At 48.9% G+C, this 21,320-nt stretch overlaps 1 protein-coding gene across 27 annotated transcripts in view; it reads left to right on the top strand.

Moving 5' to 3' along the window:
* DAAM2 (dishevelled associated activator of morphogenesis 2) overlaps positions 1–21,320 on the top strand; it is a 114,513-nt gene that overhangs the window by 46,636 nt on the left and 46,557 nt on the right. For 15 of the 27 annotated variants that reach the window (XM_074038147.1, XM_045390816.2, XM_074038139.1 and 12 more), the window contains one exon: positions 19,605–19,828. In XM_074038147.1, coding sequence (XP_073894248.1) covers positions 19,661–19,828 — 168 coding nt within the window. In that variant the 5' untranslated portion in view covers positions 19,605–19,660. Of the gene's footprint in view, positions 1–3,565; positions 3,661–11,860; positions 12,026–19,604; positions 19,829–21,320 lie in introns of those variants that run through there. The other 12 variants (XM_074038140.1, XM_045390813.2, XM_074038144.1 and 9 more) reach the window with 5 other exon arrangements.

Below are 21,320 nucleotides of genomic sequence, written 5' to 3'. Positions count from 1 at the left end.
ACGGATAATTCCCTAGTCACCACTTCACTCAAGTCAGTCCACACATCCGACGCCTTCTGGTAGGGATTTGCAGAAGATCTGCAGGTGAGAGAGGAGCAGGGGGCTGTGGAGTTAGGCATGTTGGGGCTCTAGGCACAGTGTTGCCAGTAACTAGCAGTCTGCCCTCACCTGGTTCCCTCAGCCTCTCTGGGGCCCAATGTCTTCATTTGTCAACTAGAGATCACAGTAAGAATGACCTCACGTTTTTCTTGTGAGTTGAAGGAGGACACATAAGGTACCCAAGGAGGTGCATGGTCCATAGAAGAAACGTGGATAAATTGTAGATGTGGATTATTATTGCTATTATTATTGAAGATGGCGCCACCTTTTCAAATTCCCGGGTGATGCTGATGCTGCTGGCCTAGGGACAAATTTGAAAATAACCGCGCTCAATGAAAACAGAATGCAGGTGCGCTCTGACTTTTGGGAATTCTAGGGAGAGTGGCTGGTTGGTTGAGGCCTTATCTGACCTGGATGCAGTCCAGTGTTTGGTAAACTTGCCTACAAATTAGTGTCACCTGGAGAGATTTTACAACTGTCAGAGCCTGCCTGGGACTGAGAAGGTTCCTGTGATATGGGACTTTCTTTTTTCTTTCTTTTTTTTTTTTTTTGAAATGGAGTCTTGCTCTGTCACCCAGGCTGGCATGCAGTGGTGCAATCTTGGCTCACTGCAACCTCCACCTCCTGTGTTCAAGTGATTCTCCTGCCTCCGCCTCCCGAGTAGCTGAGATTACAGACACACACTACCACACCTGGCTAATTTTTGTGTTTTTAGTAGAGACGGGGTTTCACCATGTTGGCCAGGCTGGTCTCCAACTCCTGACCTCAAGTGATCCACACACCTTGGCCTCCCGAAGTGCTGGGATTACAGGCGTGAGCCACCGTGCCTGGTTGGGACTTTCGGTTTTAAAACTAGGGCGATCTTGGGCAAACCACGATGAACTGCTCACCCTAGTGGCTCCCCCTCTCCCTTCTCCCACAGAGATGGTATTAATTGGTTCAGGCTGGGTCCAGGCATCGTTTTTTTTTTTTTTTTTTTAAATTGCCCCGTGATTCCACTTTGCAGCCAGGCAAGAAAACCTGAGGGATCTGCTCATAACTTTGGATAGAAGGTGTGAATTGTTAAAAAGGTTTGTAAAAATTCTGGCGAAAAAAGAGGAAAGAGAAACGTCAGTGAATTAAATTGCCTGCATCCAGATCACCTAGGGAACTTGTTAAAATGCAGATTCCTCGTTCTTCCTCCCAGATCTGCTTACTTAGAAACTCTGAGGGCAGGGCCCTGGAATCTGCATCTTTTGGCAGTGCACTAGGTGGACTCAAAAGGTGCACTTAGTTTGAGATGTTCTGTTGAAAGTGGAGAAAACAGGAATTAAATTGAGAGAAGAGAGCTGGGAAACCCAGGATATTGTTTAAGCAGGTAGTCTGTTGAGTGGTTCTGACCTGAGAACCAAGCTCAGGACCTGAAGCCAAAAGGAGGAATCAGAAGGGTGCAGATGGAGACCTGAAGAAAGGGATCAGCCTCAGCCTGGGCTGGAGGTCAGCCAAGCTGGCAAGAAAGGACAATGCCTGAGAGAAATGGTTCCAAGCTTAGAGCATGTGCAGGCTCACAGAGCAGTATGAGGTGAGTCCACACTGCCAGCAAATCGCAGGAGGCTCTGCATAACCAGCCTCCCAGAGGCCAGTGAGGGGAGCCCAGTGTTCACACAGGTGAGCACAGACTTGATGCAGGAAGCATTTCTATGTAGAACCCAGTAGACTGGATATGAAGGCTGGATAATCTATAAAATAGAGAACTGTGTGTGGGTGCAGGAGTACCTCTGGGTTGGGGGAGAAGAATGGGAGTTTAAGACAGCTGGGTCATGGCCAGGCACAGTGGCTCACACTCACAATCCCAGCACTTTGGGAGGCTGAGGCAGACAGATCACTGGAGGCCAGGAGTTCAATACCAGCCTGGGCGACGAAACCCTGTCTCTACACAAAATTCAAAAATTAGCCAGGTGTGATGGGTACATGGCTATAGTCCCAGCTACTTGGGAGGCTGAGGCAGAGGTTGCAGTGAGCCAAGATCGCACCACAGCACTCCAGCCTGGGCAATAGAGTCTCAAAAAAATAAATAATAAATAAATAAAAATTAAAAAATAAAATAAAAAGACAGCTAGGTCAGAACCTGCCTCTAATCCTGGCTCAGTCAGTTTTGGGCTTGTGACCTTGGGAAGGTTGCTTCACTTCACTGAACATCAGTTTCCTTATCCTTAAAATCGGGATGCTAATACCCACATTTCAGAGTTTCTTGTGAGAATTAAGTGAGATAGTACATATAAAATGCCTGGCATATAGCAGTATTTCAGACAAAGGAAGAGTTAAAGATGCTTCTCTATCTTTGAAGTTCGGGGTGGTCCGGGGGGGAAGGAAAGGAGAGGTCAGTTGTAGAGGAAGTTGGTGGCACTAGCATAAGCGCATCTGAATGGAAATGTGGATCGTTGGAAATGTGGAGCTGGAGATGAGGGAAAAGAGAAGTTTGGAGTGACCATTGCTGAATTAGTCTGAAGGAAGGAGATGGAGGGGAGTTTTTGGAGGGGAGAGGATACAGGAGAAGGCCAGACATCCAGGGTCTGCACCTTGGCAAAGCCCTGGTCTATCTACTATGTGCCAGGCTCTTTGCTGGGCACCAGGGTGCCCATTTCACTGTGCAACACTGTCCCTGACCTAAGAAGATCACAGCCCAGGGGGAGTGACTGTAATTCAGGAAACAATAGATCTGCCTGATATTTGATTATGGGAGAAACACAGGATGCTGAGGAGGAGGAAGGGTGGCCGGGAAGGCTTCCAGCAGGAAGTGAGGCTTGCCAGGTGTTTCAGCTGAGAGGTTCCAGGGGCGGGGTTCCAGGGGAGGGGCTTCAGGGGGAGGGGCTCTGGGAGGAGGGACTCCAGGGGAAGGGGTTCCAGGGGGGCGAGAACTCCTTGGGGAAGGCTAGGGAGGGGATCCTAGGGGGAGGAGCTCCAGGGGGAGGGTTCCAGGGGGAGGGGCTCTGGGAGGAGGGGTTCCAGGGGGAGGGGCTCCAGGGGGAGGGTTCTAGGGGGAGGGGCTCTGGGAGGAGGGGCTCCAGGGGGAGGGTTCTAGGGGGAGGGGCTCTGGGAGGAGGGGCTCCAGGGGGAGGGGTTCCAGGGGGGTGGGAACTCCTTGGGGAAGGGTGGGGGAGGGGCTTCTAGGGGGAGGAGCTCCAGGGAGATGGTTCCAGGGGGAGAGACTCCAGGGGGAGGGGCGGTCCCAGGGGCAGGGTTCCATGGGGTGGAGCTCCAGGGGCAAGGTTCCAGGGGGAGGGACTCTGGGAGGAGGGGGCTCCCAGGGGAGGGGTTCCAGGGGGGTGGGAACTCCTTGGGGAAGGGTGGGGGAGGGGCTCCAGAGGGAGGGCCTCTACTTGGAGGGATTACTGGGAGGAGCTCTGACCTGAGTGGCTTCGGCTGAATCAGAGGCTAGGGGGAGCGTGGCGTTCTTGGGGCAGGTGGATCAGATTTCACATTGTTCACAACTTGAGGAGAGAGAACTGAGAAAAGGCTTCTGAAGGGGTGACAGGGTGGAAAGAGGCGACACACAGCAGTGCACTTTCCAGGATGAGGTGGGTAAGTGGCTTCAACACTGGGCACTGAGGAGGGGGATCCCTTCAGTGGCAGTAATCGGGGTAGAGCTTGCAAGGATATCTGGGTTGAAAAGAGACAATTTAGAAACAGGGAGTCCATTCAAGGACTGTTCTCAGGGCTTGAGGATTGGCCTGTGTTCTTAGAGGAAATCTCAGCTTCTGTAGCCTGGAGTCCTGGAGCCAGAGCCTCATTTCCGTCAGAGAAAGCATCCCTCAAAGCACAGAGAGGAAAAATATCTCATACCTTTTACATGCAAGATGCCTTTTGTTGACAGGGAGGAGGGGGAAATTAAAAACAGAAGTGAAACAAACAGAATTCCAAGGCCTGATTTAACCATGCAGGTTTATAAAGAAGCATTCCTTTGCCACTTGCTGAGGGTCACTTGAGACACCTATTGAGGGTGCCTGGCCAAGGCCTGGATGCCTTCACGAGTTGAAGGACCTGAGTCACTGGGTGGGCCATGAAGGTTCATTCCTGGGGTGTTAACCACTTTCTTCACTCTGCCTCTCCCCACACACTGCTGTTAGATGTCATTCCTTCAGGAAGAGCTCACTGAGGACCGAGGACCTGCTGCACACAGTCCACTGCGCCAGGAGCTATTCTCGTGGGCTCAGAGTCTAGATGGGGGAGAAGTTAATTGGTATAAAAAACATAAATGTGGCCAGGCACAGTGGCTCATGTGTAGAATGCTAGCACTTTGGGAGGCTGAGGCGGGTGGATCACTTGAGGTCAGGAGTTGGAGACCAGCCTAGCCAACATGATGAAATCCCTTCTCTACTAAAAATACAAAAAATTAGCCAGGTGTGGTGGTGGGCGCCTGTAAACCCAGCTACTTGGGAGGCTGAGGCAGGAGAATTGCTTGAACCTGGGAGGCGGAGGTTGCACTGAGCTGAGACTGTGCCACCTCTCTCCAGCTTGGGCAACAGACAGAGACTCCATCTTAAAAAAAATAATGCATATAAGATATTAAATAATGTAAAGTGCCACGAGGTAGTATACAATGACGTGTCCTATAAACAGCAGACAAAAAGTGCTTTGAGTTTATTTAGGGGAATGCAGGTAGATTGGAGTGGTTAGGACGGCTGCTTGAGGAAGGTGGGATCTGCAGTGGAGATGGATGAGAGAAGACGGGGAGGAAGCAGGGGAGGTGGGCATGAGATTGGGGTGAGGGGTAATGTTGAGAATCCACATGCAGAACGAGCTAGTCCATTCTTTACTATGTTTCAAAGCTAAAATAGTCTCCTGCTTTTATTATTTAATTTCAGAAGGATGTACAAGCTTTGTGTATGCTTAATGTCATGTCATCACATTGATGATATGTCTTATAATTGATAGGGTCAAGAATTCAGGAAATAAAGCAATTTATTTTTTATCATACCAATTTTTAAAAACTTTTTTTTTAAATTGACAGATAACATTGTAGCAATTCATTTAATCCTTTAACTCTTATCAAGTTCCTGCTGTGTGTATGGAAAGAGCACTGTGGGGGGAGTTGGAGATAAAAATGTCCCTGCCCTCTAGGAATTTCAGTCCCTTGAGCAATGGTGCATTTGAGGAGGAATGAGTGGGATACCGTGACTGGAAACCAGGGAGTGTGGAGTGGAGGAGTGGGGTGTGATGGGGAAGAAAGATCAGGGTGGGGAGTAGTCCAGCAGTTACTGAGATGTAGATCGAGGCCACTTGAACAGGAAGCCACCCCAGAGTGAAGTAACTTGTCTGTGTTCCGTCTGGACCACTCAGGGACTGTGGGTAACATTTTTGGAAACACACAGGGAGTGGCCAGCCAGGCCGCTCTTCCTGGGAAGGGCTGCCTGCGCTGGCTGCTGGAGAAGATGGGCAGGGCCAGCTGCGTGATTTGCGGGCCCAGCACAAAATGAAAATGCGGGACTCCTTGTTCAAAAATTATTAAAAGTTTCAAGACAGCAACAGCAGAGCTTTAAACCAAGCGCAGGGCCCTTCTGAGTGTGCCCAGCTCACATGCCCAAGAGGCCAATCCTGAAGGTAGGACAGCCTAGACCTTTCTGTGACTAAGTGTGTGGTGAGATGATGGGGCCCAATTGCTGTGTGTGACTAAGGACAGGGTTTCGTTATGCAAGCACTGAGTTGTTTCCTGTGAGCTGGGATGGGGAGATGGGGAAGAGATGGGAAGTGCGCCACAGGAGGTGCTATGGCTGTGGCGATGCCTGCGGTGTACGGTGATGCTGCCGTTTACGAGCCGTGTTCTGCTTGCCGTGGGAAGGCTGTATCTGAATGTTGGCATCAGTCAGACTGACGTCACGTGTTTTATCTACTTTACTAACTTGGGCAAGTTACTGATCTTCTCTGAGCCTTACTTTTCCCATATGTAAAAATGGAGATCATATTACTGCTTTTGCAGGATGCTGGCATCCTTAAATAATAGGTATAAAATTTTGAGCCTAGCCTAGCTTTTAATAAATACTAGTATTCTCTTTTCTCGAAATGTGTGAAATATTTATGTTTTAAAGTGTGGAGCATGGAATAGTTTGGGATACGTTATTGTCAGCAACTTGCTTTTTGTATTTCAAGCTAAATGGGGATGTAAAACCTACCACCCTGATTTCAAATAGCAGAGGCAGGGGGTTGCGGGGAAGTATGCCCCATTGTAGTATACACCCAAGGGGAACCCAGTTTCTGCTGGACACACACACACACATACACACACGCCACCCAGAGCTAAATCGAAACTGGGTTGGAATGTGATAGTGTGTTACAGGAAGAGCCCTAGTTTGGGCATCGTCTCCTGGTTTTGAACCTCAGGGTCCTCATCAGTCAAAAGTTCTGACCTCTCAGGGTTGTTGTAAGATTAAACGAGATGCATGGTCTATGGCGTATGTAAGCATCCTTTGAATGGGTCTGTGCTCCCAGGCTATAGTGTGGTTCATGGGAAAAAGAAGAAAAGACATTGCCTTCTGAACAGTAACATTTCCTAAATATTATGCTTGGGCAACTCCTTTATAAACAAAGAGCGGGCTGGTCAGAAATTGGCACAGGGGCTGATTTCCAGTGATCTTACTGTTTCTTCTGCTCATATACCTTGGGGAGTTGCCTGGGTCTTCTTTCTACTTAGACTTGGAAGTCGATACAAGCATGTGTCTTTGCTTTTTGGAGATGAGCACACATATATGCACACCATACATGCACATATACATCACCTACGCCCCCCACCACACATACATACACCCCACACACCACACATATACACCATACACACACCACATGTACACAAACCCCATCACACTACACACACCACACATATACACCACACGTACACACCCCCCACACACATATACATACACCACACATGCACATATACATCACCTACACCCTTACCACACATACATATACCACACAATACCACATGTACCCAAACCCATCACACACACTACACACACCACACATATACACACCACACACACACATATACCGCACATGCACATAAACCTTCTACACACACATCCACACATACACATACCACATTACACACATATCACACATACACACCACACACACACAAACCCCATCTATACACACATCACAGATACCATGTGTATACACCACACATACATATCCCGTACACATCACACATGCACCACACGTGCACAAACCCCATCTATGCACACATCACACATATACCATGTGTATACACCAGACATAGGCACACCACACACACAACACATACACACCCCACATGCACATATACACTCATCACACATGCACACACACCACCTAAACATACCCTGTCACACATACACATATCACACACACTGCACATACTACACATATACCACACCACACATATACCACACACACAAACCCCATCTACACATGCAGCACACACACAGTATACACATACCACATAGACCACACATACACATATACACACCACACACACAACCTGCATACACCCCCTACATACATATACCACACATACCACACATATACACCACATGTACACCACAAACACCACATGTACACAAACCCCATCTACACATATTCCACACATAAACACTACATATATACATACCACACACCCCCCCCACATACCCATATCCCCATATCCCACCCCCACAAATGCCATACACATACCACGTATATACACCACAATACACGTCACACACACACACACCATACATACACACAACCTACACATACACCACACATATGTACCACACATACATATACTACACAACACATACACCACAGCACAGATACAGACACATACCAAGCATACATACACACATATATACCACACACACACCACCTACACACACATACATATACTCTGCCTGTGCACACCACACACACCACACACATATCACACATACATACCATATCACACCACACATACACATACACCACACACGTACATATACCACCTACACACACCAAACATATACCCCACTTACATACATGCTACACACATACTACACATACACATCACACATACACCACACACACATCATATGTATATACACACATCACACATACGACACCTGAACACACACAACACACACACCAGAGACACACACCACACATCCAATACACACACCACACACACACCCCATTTACATACACACCACATACACTACACAAACGTACCACAAATATACATACCACACACACCACAGACACAGCCCCACTATACACATACCACATATGAACATATACCACCTACACACCATACATACATATATGCCACTCACACACATGCCACATACAGACCCCATCTACATACCACACACACTACACAAACATACCACAAATAACATAGACATACCATATCACACCACGCATACACACACCTCAGACACATACCACATGCATATAAAACCCATCTACACACATGCACCACACATGAACATATACCTCTTACACACCACACATACACATATGCCACCCACACATATGCCACACATACCACACATACACATACCCTATCTACACACATACCGTGTGCCCACACACACCCTACACACATCACACATACATACCATATCACACCACACATGCACATATACTGCCTATACACATGACACATACACGTACCCCACCACACATGCCACACACATACTACACATGCATTCATGTCATCTGTCTTCTCCTCCCTCTTTCCTCCATTTTAGTGAGCATCTATACTTGCCTGTCCAGTGCACAAGGACTCAGGCTCCCTCCTGGACCCCACTCAATCCACATCCCTCCTAATGCTTTGTCCTGAAAACTCCCATTCCTAGTCCTCTTTGCCATCTCATCTGCCTCTAATAAATTTCTGAAGCGTGGCCCAGGCTGTGAGCACCCTGTTCTTATCCACCCAGGGCCCTGTCAATTCAGCTGAACCCAGGAGTGCAGAATAAGTCTAGAAGCACATCATTCAGAGAGCTGTTTGCAGGGTGACTGGGAAAGGGGGAAATGAGAGAGGTTGGCAGGGGTCTCAGCATGAGATCACGTGGGGCTGATCTGGAGCCTGGTGTTTGGGAATGAAACAAATGCTTCCAAGGCATTTTAGAAAAAGGTGGTGAGAATCATTCACAGGATGGGGCATTAGGGATTGAAGACAAAGGACAAAAGGGACTCTGAGCTTAGGAGACCACAGCTCTGCGAGGGCAGGAGCTGTGTCTGATGAGTTTGCCTGCATGTACCCAGCCCCGAGAGCAGTGCCGGGCATAGAGTAGGTGCTAAAAATCAATGATGGTTGGATGAATGAATGAGCAGATGAATGAATGAGCTCCTTTAGGGAGCTCATAGGATAGGATTCAATTCAAACAGCATCATTTAACACCTCGTGTACTGTCTGACGCAGATCCTAGTGACAGGGGTAGAAGAAACTCCTAGACAATACGTAGTTTGACTGGCTCATTTACAGATGAGGCCCAAAGTACTCATGTTCTCTTGCCCGAGGTGCTTGCAATCTCCTATGGCATCAATAACCCTTGGTTGGACTTCTGTTCTTGATCTTTGGTAGCATCTCTGAGTATTCCCAGCCCTCATTCCACTCTACGATGCCCCCTCTAAACCATGTTTATGAGCAGAGGGTTTAGGGTGGACCAGAACCCCCGCTGGGATGCAGTTCTGCAGGCATTCCTCAGACTCAAACCTGTGTACTTCCCTTATCATAACCATGTCCACACTTTATTTTATTTGTGTCCCTTCCCAACCAGACTGAACTCATGCTTATTATACATTTTCACAGCTAAGAGCACGGTACTTAAGGACTCGACGAAGTTTTGTTTGAAAGTATGAATAGAGTGGTGAAATTGTACACACAAAATTTAGGAGGAGAAAAGGAGTCACCCTGGATTTATATTTTCAACGACATTTGCCTTTCAGGGGTTGGCTCAGCTCCCATCCTACCCCCTAGTTACCCCCTAGTCACTGCCCCATCCCAGTCTGCCCTCCCAGAGGAGATGGACTGTGCCTGTGGGTCCTGAGGCAGGAGCAGGGGCCTTTCTGTAGAAAGGCGGGAAGGTCACCTTGTACTGCAGAAGGCGCAGCCCCGGGGGCCAGGTGGGGCCATGTGCATAGGCCCCGCTGGGTTTCTAGGGCGGAGTTGGCCTGACAGAACCTCGAGGTCCTTCCCTCAAGAGTGACAGAATGCTTTTTGTGCTGGGACCCTGGGAGAGAGGATCAGGAGTAGCAGCCAGTGGGGGCTTCTCCCAGTCCTGGGCTGTGGAACGGTGCTGAGGCCTCAGTGATGGGTTGCTCTGGTGGGAGAGCTGGGAGTGGAGCACAGAGGAAAACTGGAGACTCCTTTCCTATGCCTTTCAGTAACAGCAGCCCCGTCTGTGTGAGCCAGAGGAGGGGCTTGGCTTCTGGAAGCAGAGGGGGCGAGGCCTTGGGTTCTCCTGTGTAGGGTGATTTCCCTTTGGCCAGGAGCCCCAGACTTCCAGTGCTAATGGGTAGCAGAGACATGGGCGCTAAAATTCCTTCTCTTTCACTTCGTAGCTGTTGCCCAGAGAGCAAGCTATGCTCCCCAGGTCCATCGTCAGCACAGGTCCTTGCTCTGTATGGCCAGCCTCTCATCCTCTTACTCGCGTGCCCGCAGCCCTCCATGGCACCGCCAGCATCCACCTCTTCTTCTCTATTCTTGGCAGTTCAGGGTCTCATTCTCTTCTACCCAGATGCACAGACTTGCCTCCTAACTCTTCCCCTCTTCCACTTCTCCCTCCTGTCTTCCCACCCCATACAGTGCCACCAGAAATGTCTCTTCTAATTTCAGACCTCACAAACGCCCTCCTCTACCATAAGCCAAGGAACTAATCAGCCACAAGCCACACACTCTCCAATGTCTTCTTCCTTCTTCCCCTGGCGCTCAACGCCCTCCTTTTTCTGGCTGTAGTTTTGGTTCCCACTGCACCTCTTTGAGCCCTGAGAGGTGCAGTGGGAACCACCCTGGTAGAGCTTCTCATTCATTTGGGCTGTCGTTGGTGCCAGGTTCTCACTCTGACATGCCACTTGTTGAGAATGCTTTCCTGGACACCCCCCGAGCCCCTGGCATGTGCTGACGCCCTCCCTTCTTCTGAGGCCCAGCTTCGATGACAGTTCCTCTGGTGAATGTTCCAGATCCTCCCAGCCAGAAGTCACTCTTCCCCACCTACAGTCCCAGGGCCTAGAGCCGCACCTCCTTGTCTCCCTTGCATCCTAGGATCTGATGTCAGGCTCATATAAGACACCCAGAACATTGCTTTATACATGGCATTTACTCGGTGGGTGGGTGGGTGGATGAATGAATGAATGAATGAATGAATGAAGGTTTGACCATGACCTTGGAGAACTATCATCTGCTTGTTTAGTGCCCTAGTGAGTCAAAGAAACCTTTATTCTCTATCATTTCTCAAAATGAGAAAAACAGTTGGAAAATCCTCAACTCCCACCCTCACCCCCAAGTTTGAGAAATGTCACTTTGAGGGATTTTCAGTTTCACTTTTCCGGAAAGACGTTCCTTTCTCTCCTTCCTCTTCTCGGGTCTCAGCGACGCCTCCCTGTGTCTCCCACCCCTAGGCCTGCACAGAGGGGACTCAGAGGCTGAGAGAATTTACTTTTACTTTCTTTGCCTTTCCCAGAGCCTAGGGGGAAACTGTAATTTAGGCGACTGCTAAGAAAAGCTCCCCCAATTCTGGAAACAGCGTGTGCTTATTTTTGAAAGTGCTCCTTGTCTCTCCCCCAGCCCTGCCCGAGGCTCACAGTACAAGTCAGTCAGATTGTTCAGGGCAACAGTGGCGTCTGGAGACCTGGTTTGAGTTCCTAGGTTCACACCTAGCGTCCTTCTGAGCCTCAAGTTTCTTCGTCTGTAAAAAGGGAAGATGAAAGTTTGAGATAAACCTCGAACATGGTAGGTGCTCAATAAATATATCTTTATTATGGTTGGAATCACTGGATTTAGAGGGCAGCACTCTCGGTGGGTCAGACGGTACAAGTGAGGAGCCAGTATGATATGTGGAATCATATGAAATCGGTGTTTTTATGGCTAAAAATAATTGGATATTGTCAGTTGCATAGGAATCGATGCAGTAATCCAGGAATTGGCAGTCTTTCTGTAAGGGGCCAGATAGTAAGTGTTTTTGGCTTTGTGGGCCATACGGTCTCTGTTGCATGGTAGTAGCCATAGACAATACTTAAATGAATGCGCATGACTGTTCCAATAAAACTGTGTTTACAAAAACAGTCTGTGGGCTGAACGTGACCCCTGTAATATCTGCCAAGCCCTATAGTAATATGTAAAACTGATGAAATTACAGAAAGAAAACTCTATAATACCGTCATTCAGGTATCTTCACAAGTAGAACAGCAGCTTATCTGTATAGCTGTTAATAGTCTTTACTTTTACTAGGCTGTATTCCAAATGCTTTACAAATATTAACTAATGTAATCCTCCTGAAAACCCTATGAATTATGTACTATTATATTTCCTCTGTTTTATGGCTGAAGAAACTGAGGCTCAGAGAGGCCAAGTAACTTGTTTGAAGTCACCTGGTTAGAGCTGATGTCAACTGAACAGAATTCAACCGAATGTGTAGGGTAGAGTTGGGTGATGATAATTCAGCAGCTTCAGGGAGGAAGTGGATGGATTAGAGCTAAGAGGAACCCCTAGGCCTGCTTGCTGTCCACCAGCTTGAGGAGATGATCTACAGAGGCTTGGGGTGGAAGCAGGTGTGGTGTAGGTTGGCAGTGGGGAGACGGGTGGGCAGAGGGTCTGGTAGTGTCATTTGGGACATGGGATGGAAAAGCATAGATTCTTCCTTTGGGAGCCAGGCCCCAAGCCGGGCTTGGGGCCCTTTCCTGGGTGACTCCCAGCAGCACATGCACGTGGAGGGTCAGCGTATAGGGAGCAATGTCCGCCTGTGGAGCAGGAAATTGTTTACATTCCTTATGTTCCATGCAGCAGCTCTGGGAAGCTCTGGGCCCCATTCCCAGCCCCAGCCGCAGCCCCAGCCCCAGCCCCAGGGGACCTGGTGGGGAGAGAAGGGCAAAGGAGCAGGCTCCCCAGCACGCTTGCAGCTCTGCTATCAAACCAGGATACTCGCATACCCTTTCCATTTGCTTTGCCTATTGATTTAGCCAGCAGAGGATGAAGCCGCTGATCAGGACTCTGGGCTCACACATGCCATGCTCTTCCTTCTGTGCCTCTGCTTATGCCGTTTTCCTTGCCTAGAGTGCCTTTTCCCTCCTCTTGTACCCTTCCTTGATTCTCTCCTCTCTTTCAAGGCTGGCTCAAAGTCCGCTCCTCCTGGAAGCCTGCCCTGACTTCCCCTTTACCCCCTAACCCCCAGGCTGGACCAGGTCCCCCTTCTCAGGGCTGCCCAAACACCTCACTCTCTCTTCGTTGTCACTGTCTGGACTCCCCTTGCTCCCCCACTAGAAGGAGACCTTTAGGAAAGGAATCACATCTTGTTTACTCCTGGGTCCTCACCACAGGTCCATGGTCAACACATGGCTAGAAGCTGGTCAAAAGCACATTCGTTTGAATGAGACACTACTGTCCTCAAACCCAGCCCTTTCACTTCTAAAACTTGGTCTTTGGGCAACTTGCCTGACCTTTGAGACTCTTAATGTCATCATCAGTAAGAAGGGATCGTGATATCATTGTAGGGTTGGGAGAATAAATGAGATAATGCAGAAAATTATCAGTATAGTACCTGGTTCCCAGTAGGTACCTTGGAAGTGGCCAGGGAGAGAGAGTCAATACCATGTCCTTGTCCTGTTACCCCTGTGTCTGAAGGTAGGAAAAGAGGCAGTTTGATAGGAGGCAATTTGAATGTCCCAAAGCAATAGCATTGTCCCCAAGAGCTAGAGGAGGAGTTCATGAGTCAACTTTGGTTCTGTGACAAGACCACTAGGCTTAGAGTGAGAATACTTACTTGTGAGTCCTAGCTCTGTCTCTTAGCAGCTGGGTGTCATAGACCGAGCCATGTAACAGCTCCTGAAGCCTCAATATTTTGATCTGTAAGAGGGGATAATAACCACCTCACAAGGTCATTGTGAAGCTGAAATGAGATTGCCCAGCTGTGAAAACACCTGGCCCAGCTCACAGGAAATGCAGAATCATGAATTATTGAATATCAATCTGTATAACATTTGAGAAAACTCTGAGCAGATCTCAGCTTAGGATACTTTCTGGACATGTGCCTTATGGCTTAGTGGCTAACCGCTTTAGAGTCAGACAGTCCTGGGTTTGAATCCTAGCTATGTCCCTAACTAGCTGTGTGACCTTAGACAAGCTACTTAACCACTCTGAACCACAGTTTTTGTGGCTTTTGTTTTCGTTTTTGCATTTTTGGTTTTTTTCTCCATAAGTTCTTTAAAATGAAGCCAACTATCTCAGAGAGTTGTTGGGGGAATAAAATGTCGACAGTCAGTTTCTGGCACATAGGAAAGTCTCAAGTGTTAGTATTATTCTGCTTCTATTAAGACTGAGGGATAAACACTGATGATATGGGACTTTTGAAGTCCTGAAATGTAAAAGCTGGTGTGTTACAGTGGCTAGGGGTTAGGGTTTGAGGGTAAGGGCTAGGATTGCATCTTTACCAACCAAATGGAAGGAATGAGCTCAAGTGGTAGGAAGTCCTTCCTGGCTCGGAGAGCAATGTGGGGGAAGTGCTCAGTACAGGCAGAGGAGAGCCCCTTGGGAAGCCTTCGGGAATAGGATTGCGCAGGCAGTGTGAAAGGTTAGAGCTGGTAAAGTCCTTGGAGGTCTTCAGTTAAACCCTGCCATTGCACAGAAAGGAAACTGAGGCCCAGAGAGACTACCACCATGGCCTGCTGAACCCCTGCTGGTGAGTGACAGAAATGGGACAGGCAATGTGCTTTTGCTACAACTAGAGGGACTGTGACGGTGATGGGTGCAGTCAGGCTGGAGCCACAGGAGGCATTGCTTAACTGGCTGTGACCTATGGTTTGGTGTCTTAGGCCAGTTGGTCTGTGCTTAGGGACTAACAGTCCTGAGGAGAACTTGTCCCCACAGGAAGAGGGGAGGGAGCAAGGAGACAGGATGGTGGAGGGCAGGGAGCTGCTGGCGCTGGGGAAGTTTTCATGGAGAGAAAAGTGGGTGGAGGTGGGGGCAGCTGAAATCTCTCTGGCTGAGTTCAAGTCCAATGGGTTTCCTTCTGTCTTTGCATCCCCTTTTCTCCAAATTGCTTCTCAGTTCTCCTTCAAGGTGGAAACCTCGTTGTTCCTCTTCTAAAGAGATTTTGCAGAAATGAATTCCTGTGGCCACTTCACCTTCTCCTCTCCCTGTCCAGGGTCAGTGATGAAGATTTGCTTATCTTTCTACCTAGAGATAGCTCAGAGCCCCGGGAAAAGCCCAGCTCCTCTGGCCTAGAGGAAGGCAGAGCCAGGTGACTTCATAAATCTGGCCAGGCAAATTCCCAGAATGCCAGGTGTCAGTCACCCCATCGTTGCCTGGAGAAGCGCTGAGGGTTGCAGGCTGTGGGCAGGGCGAGTCTCACCTTGCTGGCGATGATGGGAATGGAGGCCCGCTGCAGGGTGGCGCTTCCTCTACTGTCGCCCAGTGTTCTCTAGGCATTTCACTTCTCTCGCTTTCTGTACACCTCACTGAAACCCAGTGAGGAAGACCCTGTGATCAGGGTGTCACAGATGAGGAAACTGGGGCTTCGAGAGGTGAAGAGTACTCACCAGCACCAGCTGAGAAAACAAAGGTGGGGAAATCCCGGTCTCCTGACTTCAAAGCCTCTGCTCCCCACCCCGCCCTGCCACTAGGAAGCTGGAGTGAAAGAGGCGTCAGAGCAGGAGCGGGTCAGGAATTAGGGTTCAGACGATGGAAGCAGCTCCTACTGATGAGGAGAAGGAGGCGGCCTTTGGAGCTTCTGTAAACCTCTCCTGCTCTCTAGAGGGATTTCTAAACTAAGCTGTAGAGACTGATCTGCTCTAGCAGAGGGAAGCTATGGCTATGGGGGAGCCGAAGGCAAGGTAAGAAAAAAGGCCCATTGACGGAGAAGACAAGGTCTGCTGGGGCAGCGACCGGACCACAGCCTGGCTGCTGGAGTCCTGGGTTTTAATCCCAGCTCTATTCCTAGGCCTGTGACCTCAGAGAAGACAGTTCCTCTTTGGACCTCGGTTTTTGGATCTCTACCATGAAGTGACATGATTTCTGAGGCCGCTTTCGGCAGAGAACCTGTGATTTTAGTCTTGGATGTTCAGATGGGGACTTAAGAAAGGGAGGCAAGAGGGCCGGGCGCGGTGGCTCACACCTGTAATCCCAGCACTTTGGGAGGGTAAGACGGGCAGATCACGAGGTCAGGAGATCGAGACCATCCTGGTTAACACGGCGAAACCCCGTCTCTACTAAAAATACAAAACATTAGCCAGGTGTGGTGGCGGGTGCCTGTAGTCCCAGCTACTTGGGAGGCTGAGGCAGGAGGATGGCATGAACCCGGGAGGCGGAGCTTGCAGTGAGCCAAGATTGCGCCACTGCACTCCAGACTGGGCAACAGAGCGAGACTCCACCTCAAGAAAAAAAAGGGAGGCAAGGAAAGACCTAGGGTTTGGTTGGGAGGGCATTGTCCTCAGGAACATAAACATACTTGGGCGCTGTCACACACACAGCCCCTCAAAAAGACACACATGCAGCCAGCCCCCTGAGTGCATGAGGTCCTTCTCTCAGGGGATGGTCCTTCCTGTTCGCAGGGTCTGTGTCTACTTCTCCTCTCCCGAGGTCAGGGGAGATGCTCTAATATTTAACAACAGGTATGGCACAGGCTTTGGCCAGTCAGAGCAATCATGGCTGTAAACAGCTGATGTAAGACTGTGCCAAGGTGTACCAGCTATATGCCACCCCTGCCCCCATGCCTGATTCCTCTGGTACAGCCAAGAAAGGTAAGAGGGAGACTAGGGAACAAGAAGCTGGGGAAGTAAAGGCAGGAAGAGGGGTCACACGTTCTCCTTGTCCCTCCCTAGAACCCCGTGGTGCTGTCAGCCCAGCCTCCCCACTGCCTCTCGGAGCTCCCTTCCCATGCCTTGTGCCCCGAACAAAGCAGTCTTGCTTGCCAGCTGCAGCTGCGTTTTGGAGGCTGATGGAATCAAGGGGATCTGGTCCGCATTCCATGTGATTATCCCACACTTGACAATGGGCAGGGCACCCACAGGGATTCCACCCCTACCTGCCTGCAGAGTTAGTGCTTTACTAACCCTAATGGTCAGAGACCAGGGCTTTGTCTTACCCACTCTTTGCCATTGGCTATCAAATCCCAGGGGAACCCCAAAGTCCCCCTTCCTCTCTGTTTTGCTCTAACGCTAGTCTACTCCAGGTCTTTGCCACCATGTCCATGGATTGCTGTGCTGGCCTGCTGGCTGCTTCTCCTCCCTCAGCCTCTAGGACGGTTCTATTTTTCCTTACAAACGTTCTTGAGTGCTTATCAATTGCTAGTAGTTGAGATTTCCATCAATATTTTTTGACTGATTAATAAGGACCCTTCTTTCCTCCTTTTCCATGAGAACAGGTCATTTCCCAATTGGTCAAGAAATATTTATTGACTCCCCACGAAGCACAAGGCTTTTATTGGCTACAGAAATGGGGATGGCTGTCAAAGAAGCAGGAGACACAGTCCCTGCCCTCTAGGAGCCCTCACTATATTTATGAGAGCCAGTAGCAAAAAGATAACCAATAACACAAGGGCAATCTTCCATAATGTATTATTTGAGGCTTTTCTGGGCCTATTAAAAAGCCTGTCACAAACTTTATAAAGAAAGATAAAATAGAGCTGGTAAAAAAATTCTAGAATGACAGTTAAAATAGGGCATGATGTGTGAGAGGCCAGATGAGATATACTAAATTATTAGCTAGGACTTAGGAAATAAAGCAGTGTTCTCTAGAAGTTACCCTGAGTTCCCTAGGAACAAATTATGCCACATTTATCTTGTTCTCTCTTTTGATAAGATTCTAGAGCTTGGTTCAAAGGAGTGTCATAGATTTAGCATATCTTGAGTTCTACAGGGCTTTAGGAGAAATCTCTCATGTTGACTTTATAGAAAAGAGGGCTAGATGAGAGCATAGTTACATAGATTTAGAGCTGGTTGAAAGACTGTCCCCTGAGCATATTAATGAAAGTTCCCTGGCATTCCTAGATCAGCTTGTTGTGTCATTAGGGTCTGTGTCTTTGATGTGGTCAACATTTTTAGCAATGATGTGCGTGATGACTACAGAGGCATTCTAATCTGTTAATAATCTGAGTCCAGGAGAAATAGCTAAGAATCAAAATTCTAAAGTATCTTGACTGCAAACCAATGATATTCAACAGGGTTAAAAACAGAATTCCATATTTATGTCCAAAAAAATTAAGATCTGTAAGTATGGGCTGGGGAGAATCTGGCTGGGTAGCAGTTTGGTGCATAAGCTTTGGCCTCTCTACTGAACCCCCCTAGGTTGTCAGGAACCAGTGGTTGAGGATGGTTCTGCCTCTCAGGAGGCCTGTGTCCTGGTTGTTGGATTGAATTGATCTAGAGGCCATGTGGCATCAATGACAGGGGTAGTGTTCTTTCTCAAGCTGGTCATCATTGACCTAGGCTTTCCTAGGGGCGAGCCAAAGACTTAACCCTTTCTGTTCCAATGACTACTCAGCTGTTAAATGTCCATCAGTTCTGGTCTCTGGACAGAACAGTGTCCTCTCTTCTTGGTTGGTATGAAAAAGAAAATCTGAGCAGATTTCTTCCGAAAATCTGAGCAGATGTCAAATACCATTCCAATGATCAGTCCTATTTCTGTACCCAGGCTTCACTCTGACTCCCCTGGGTAACTCTCTGAGGACAACTGGCCACCTCCTTCTAGAAGGATCAGTGAACCACTGCCTGTTGCTATTTCACATTCATCCAAACATGCCAGGGTACAGAAGACTGAGCAGAAAACTCTACAAGCCTCTGTAGCCTTCCGTCCTCTCCTCCTCTGGAGACTCAGGCTCTAGAAGCTATGCCACATCATTAGCTCACTGTTCCCTCTGCCAGCCTTCTTCAACCCTTTCCTCCACATTGGACCATGCCTTTAAATCAGTTATCTCCAGGCCTGGAAATGAATCAAGGGAGTAAATGAGCCTTGCTGGAAGCTGATCTTAAGACAGGGAGTAGGATCCCGTCTACACATTCATGGAAAGTCAGCTCTGGCTACATGGAAGTCACATTCAGTGACCCCAGCCTTTGACCTTCTCTGAGGGCAAGGAAGGGGAATGTGAAAGTGTCTTGGCAGGTAACACTCAGAGGGCATGGTGGGGAGGATACGTAAATACCTCCAGGTGGAAAGAGCTGGAGGGAACAGAGGGATGCTGTGGGAGGAAGGGCAGAGGGGCTTTGCTATTGAGTTGAGGGCTCCCGGTAGCCTGTGGGACAGAGGTTATGAAGGCAGAGTGACCTCTGCTCAGCCTATCGGACTGATGCCTGACTACCCTGTGTTGTCTCCTCCTGTCCAGATCACAATGAGGACCTAGGGCATCTGCCTGCTGATACCCCCTGGCCTGCAGTGACCATGGCCCCCCGCAAGAGGAGCCGCCATGGCCTGGGCTTCCTGTGCTGCTTCGGGGGCAGTGACATCCCCGAAATCAACCTCCGGGACAACCACCCTCTGCAGTTCATGGAGTTCTCCAGCCCCATCCCAAACACAGAGGAGCTCAACATCCGCTTTGCAGAGCTGGTGGTCAGTGAGAGGGTGGGGAGGGACAGTGACAATGGAGAGGAGGGTGGATGGACAAGCAGAACTGGACAGAGGGCAGGGCACCTGTCCTGGGGTCTCCATCTCTCAAAACTCCTCTTGGGAGGAGGTAGGCCCCCAGGACACTTCAGCTATGTTGGGGAACCAGAATCTCTCGCTGGGATGGACAGCATAAAGTGTGTCCCCAGAAGAATGGTCCTACCTCCTCTCTGCATTGGATTGTAGACCACTGGGTGCAGTAGTTAGGTTATCATAGGAAGGGGCAGCTCTGGGCTTTGCAAACTAAGATGGTGAGACATCTCAAAGAACATCAGAACATTTGGCGCCTTTCTCTCTTCTGCTCCTTGGAGTTTCCCTGGGATCTTTTAATGTCCAAGACACAAAGAAGAGACATAGTGGGATTCTGTGGGCAGACACTGGGCACCTCGGAACAGGGGATGATTGGCTAGGAACATGGAGGTAGAAATGTCTATGTCATGCGTGGGGTTCCAGTTCAGGCCTGGGATGATTATATGCTGTGCCTAACAAGGGGCAGGTGAAAGCTCTGCCATTCACACCAGGACCAGCCTGTGCTGACTCTGCAGTGCCTGCCCAGGCCAGCCTTCAGACTGCCCTTGTGAGAAGCCCCTGTGTGTGCAGCTTTATACCATGGCCACAAATAGACTAGGAAAGAAGCATGATTTCTTCTCTCTTTGGAGGTCTGGTGGTGAGACAAAGTCTGCACACCACAGGAGGTCCCAGGCCTGGTAAAGAGCCATAAGTACAAGTTCATCTACCATTAGCTCTTGGTCACTCATTCTGTGGTGGGCCATTAGTAAGCCAGTAAACAAACAATGCCAGGTGGTTGGAATGTAGTTTTCTACTTGTATTTGCTAATAAATACACCTGGTTAAACCAATCCAGCTCTTTCAATGACAGGGTCCCTGTAAGATGAGATTAAGCACTTTATATGAAAAAGTTGTCCAGCTTCCTTGTGACATCAGGTTTAGGGAAACTCACTGTTTCCCAGTTTTTAGCTTTTCTCTGGATGGGGCAAGTGGTGGGGGATGAAGTGTTTGCTAGTGTAGAATAATATCTGGAGCCTGATCTGTGTTAGTCAGGGATGTTTGCTTGAGTAGAGTGAGTTCTGAAAGAAGGACGTGATGGGCAGTGTTCCTTTCTTTGGCTCTTTTATTCAACAGATATTTACTGGGCATCTTCAGGACAGGGACCCTTGCATGGCACTTTAGCAAAAACAAGGGTGAGTCAGACGAGTCTTGCCTGCAAGAAGCATAGCATCAGGTATCTCTCAAACAAGAGAACAATATTTCTTGGAGAGACTGCTGGGTGCTGGGCTGTATGGGGGTCCTAGGGATGTAGTGATGAGCCACCAGAGACCTCCCCTGCCTCCAAGAATGTGAAAGCCTAGTAGGGAAGACTGATCTTGAGGAGCAGAGACAAGTGTGATGAGTGCTAGGACAGGGAGCATTCAGGGGGT

Source organism: Macaca fascicularis, chromosome 4 (genome assembly GCF_037993035.2).
Source record: "Macaca fascicularis isolate 582-1 chromosome 4, T2T-MFA8v1.1".
Lineage (NCBI taxonomy): Eukaryota > Metazoa > Chordata > Mammalia > Primates > Cercopithecidae > Macaca > Macaca fascicularis.
The sequence above is the reverse complement of the archived record's forward strand: the minus strand, read 5'-3'. Positions and strand labels throughout refer to the sequence as shown.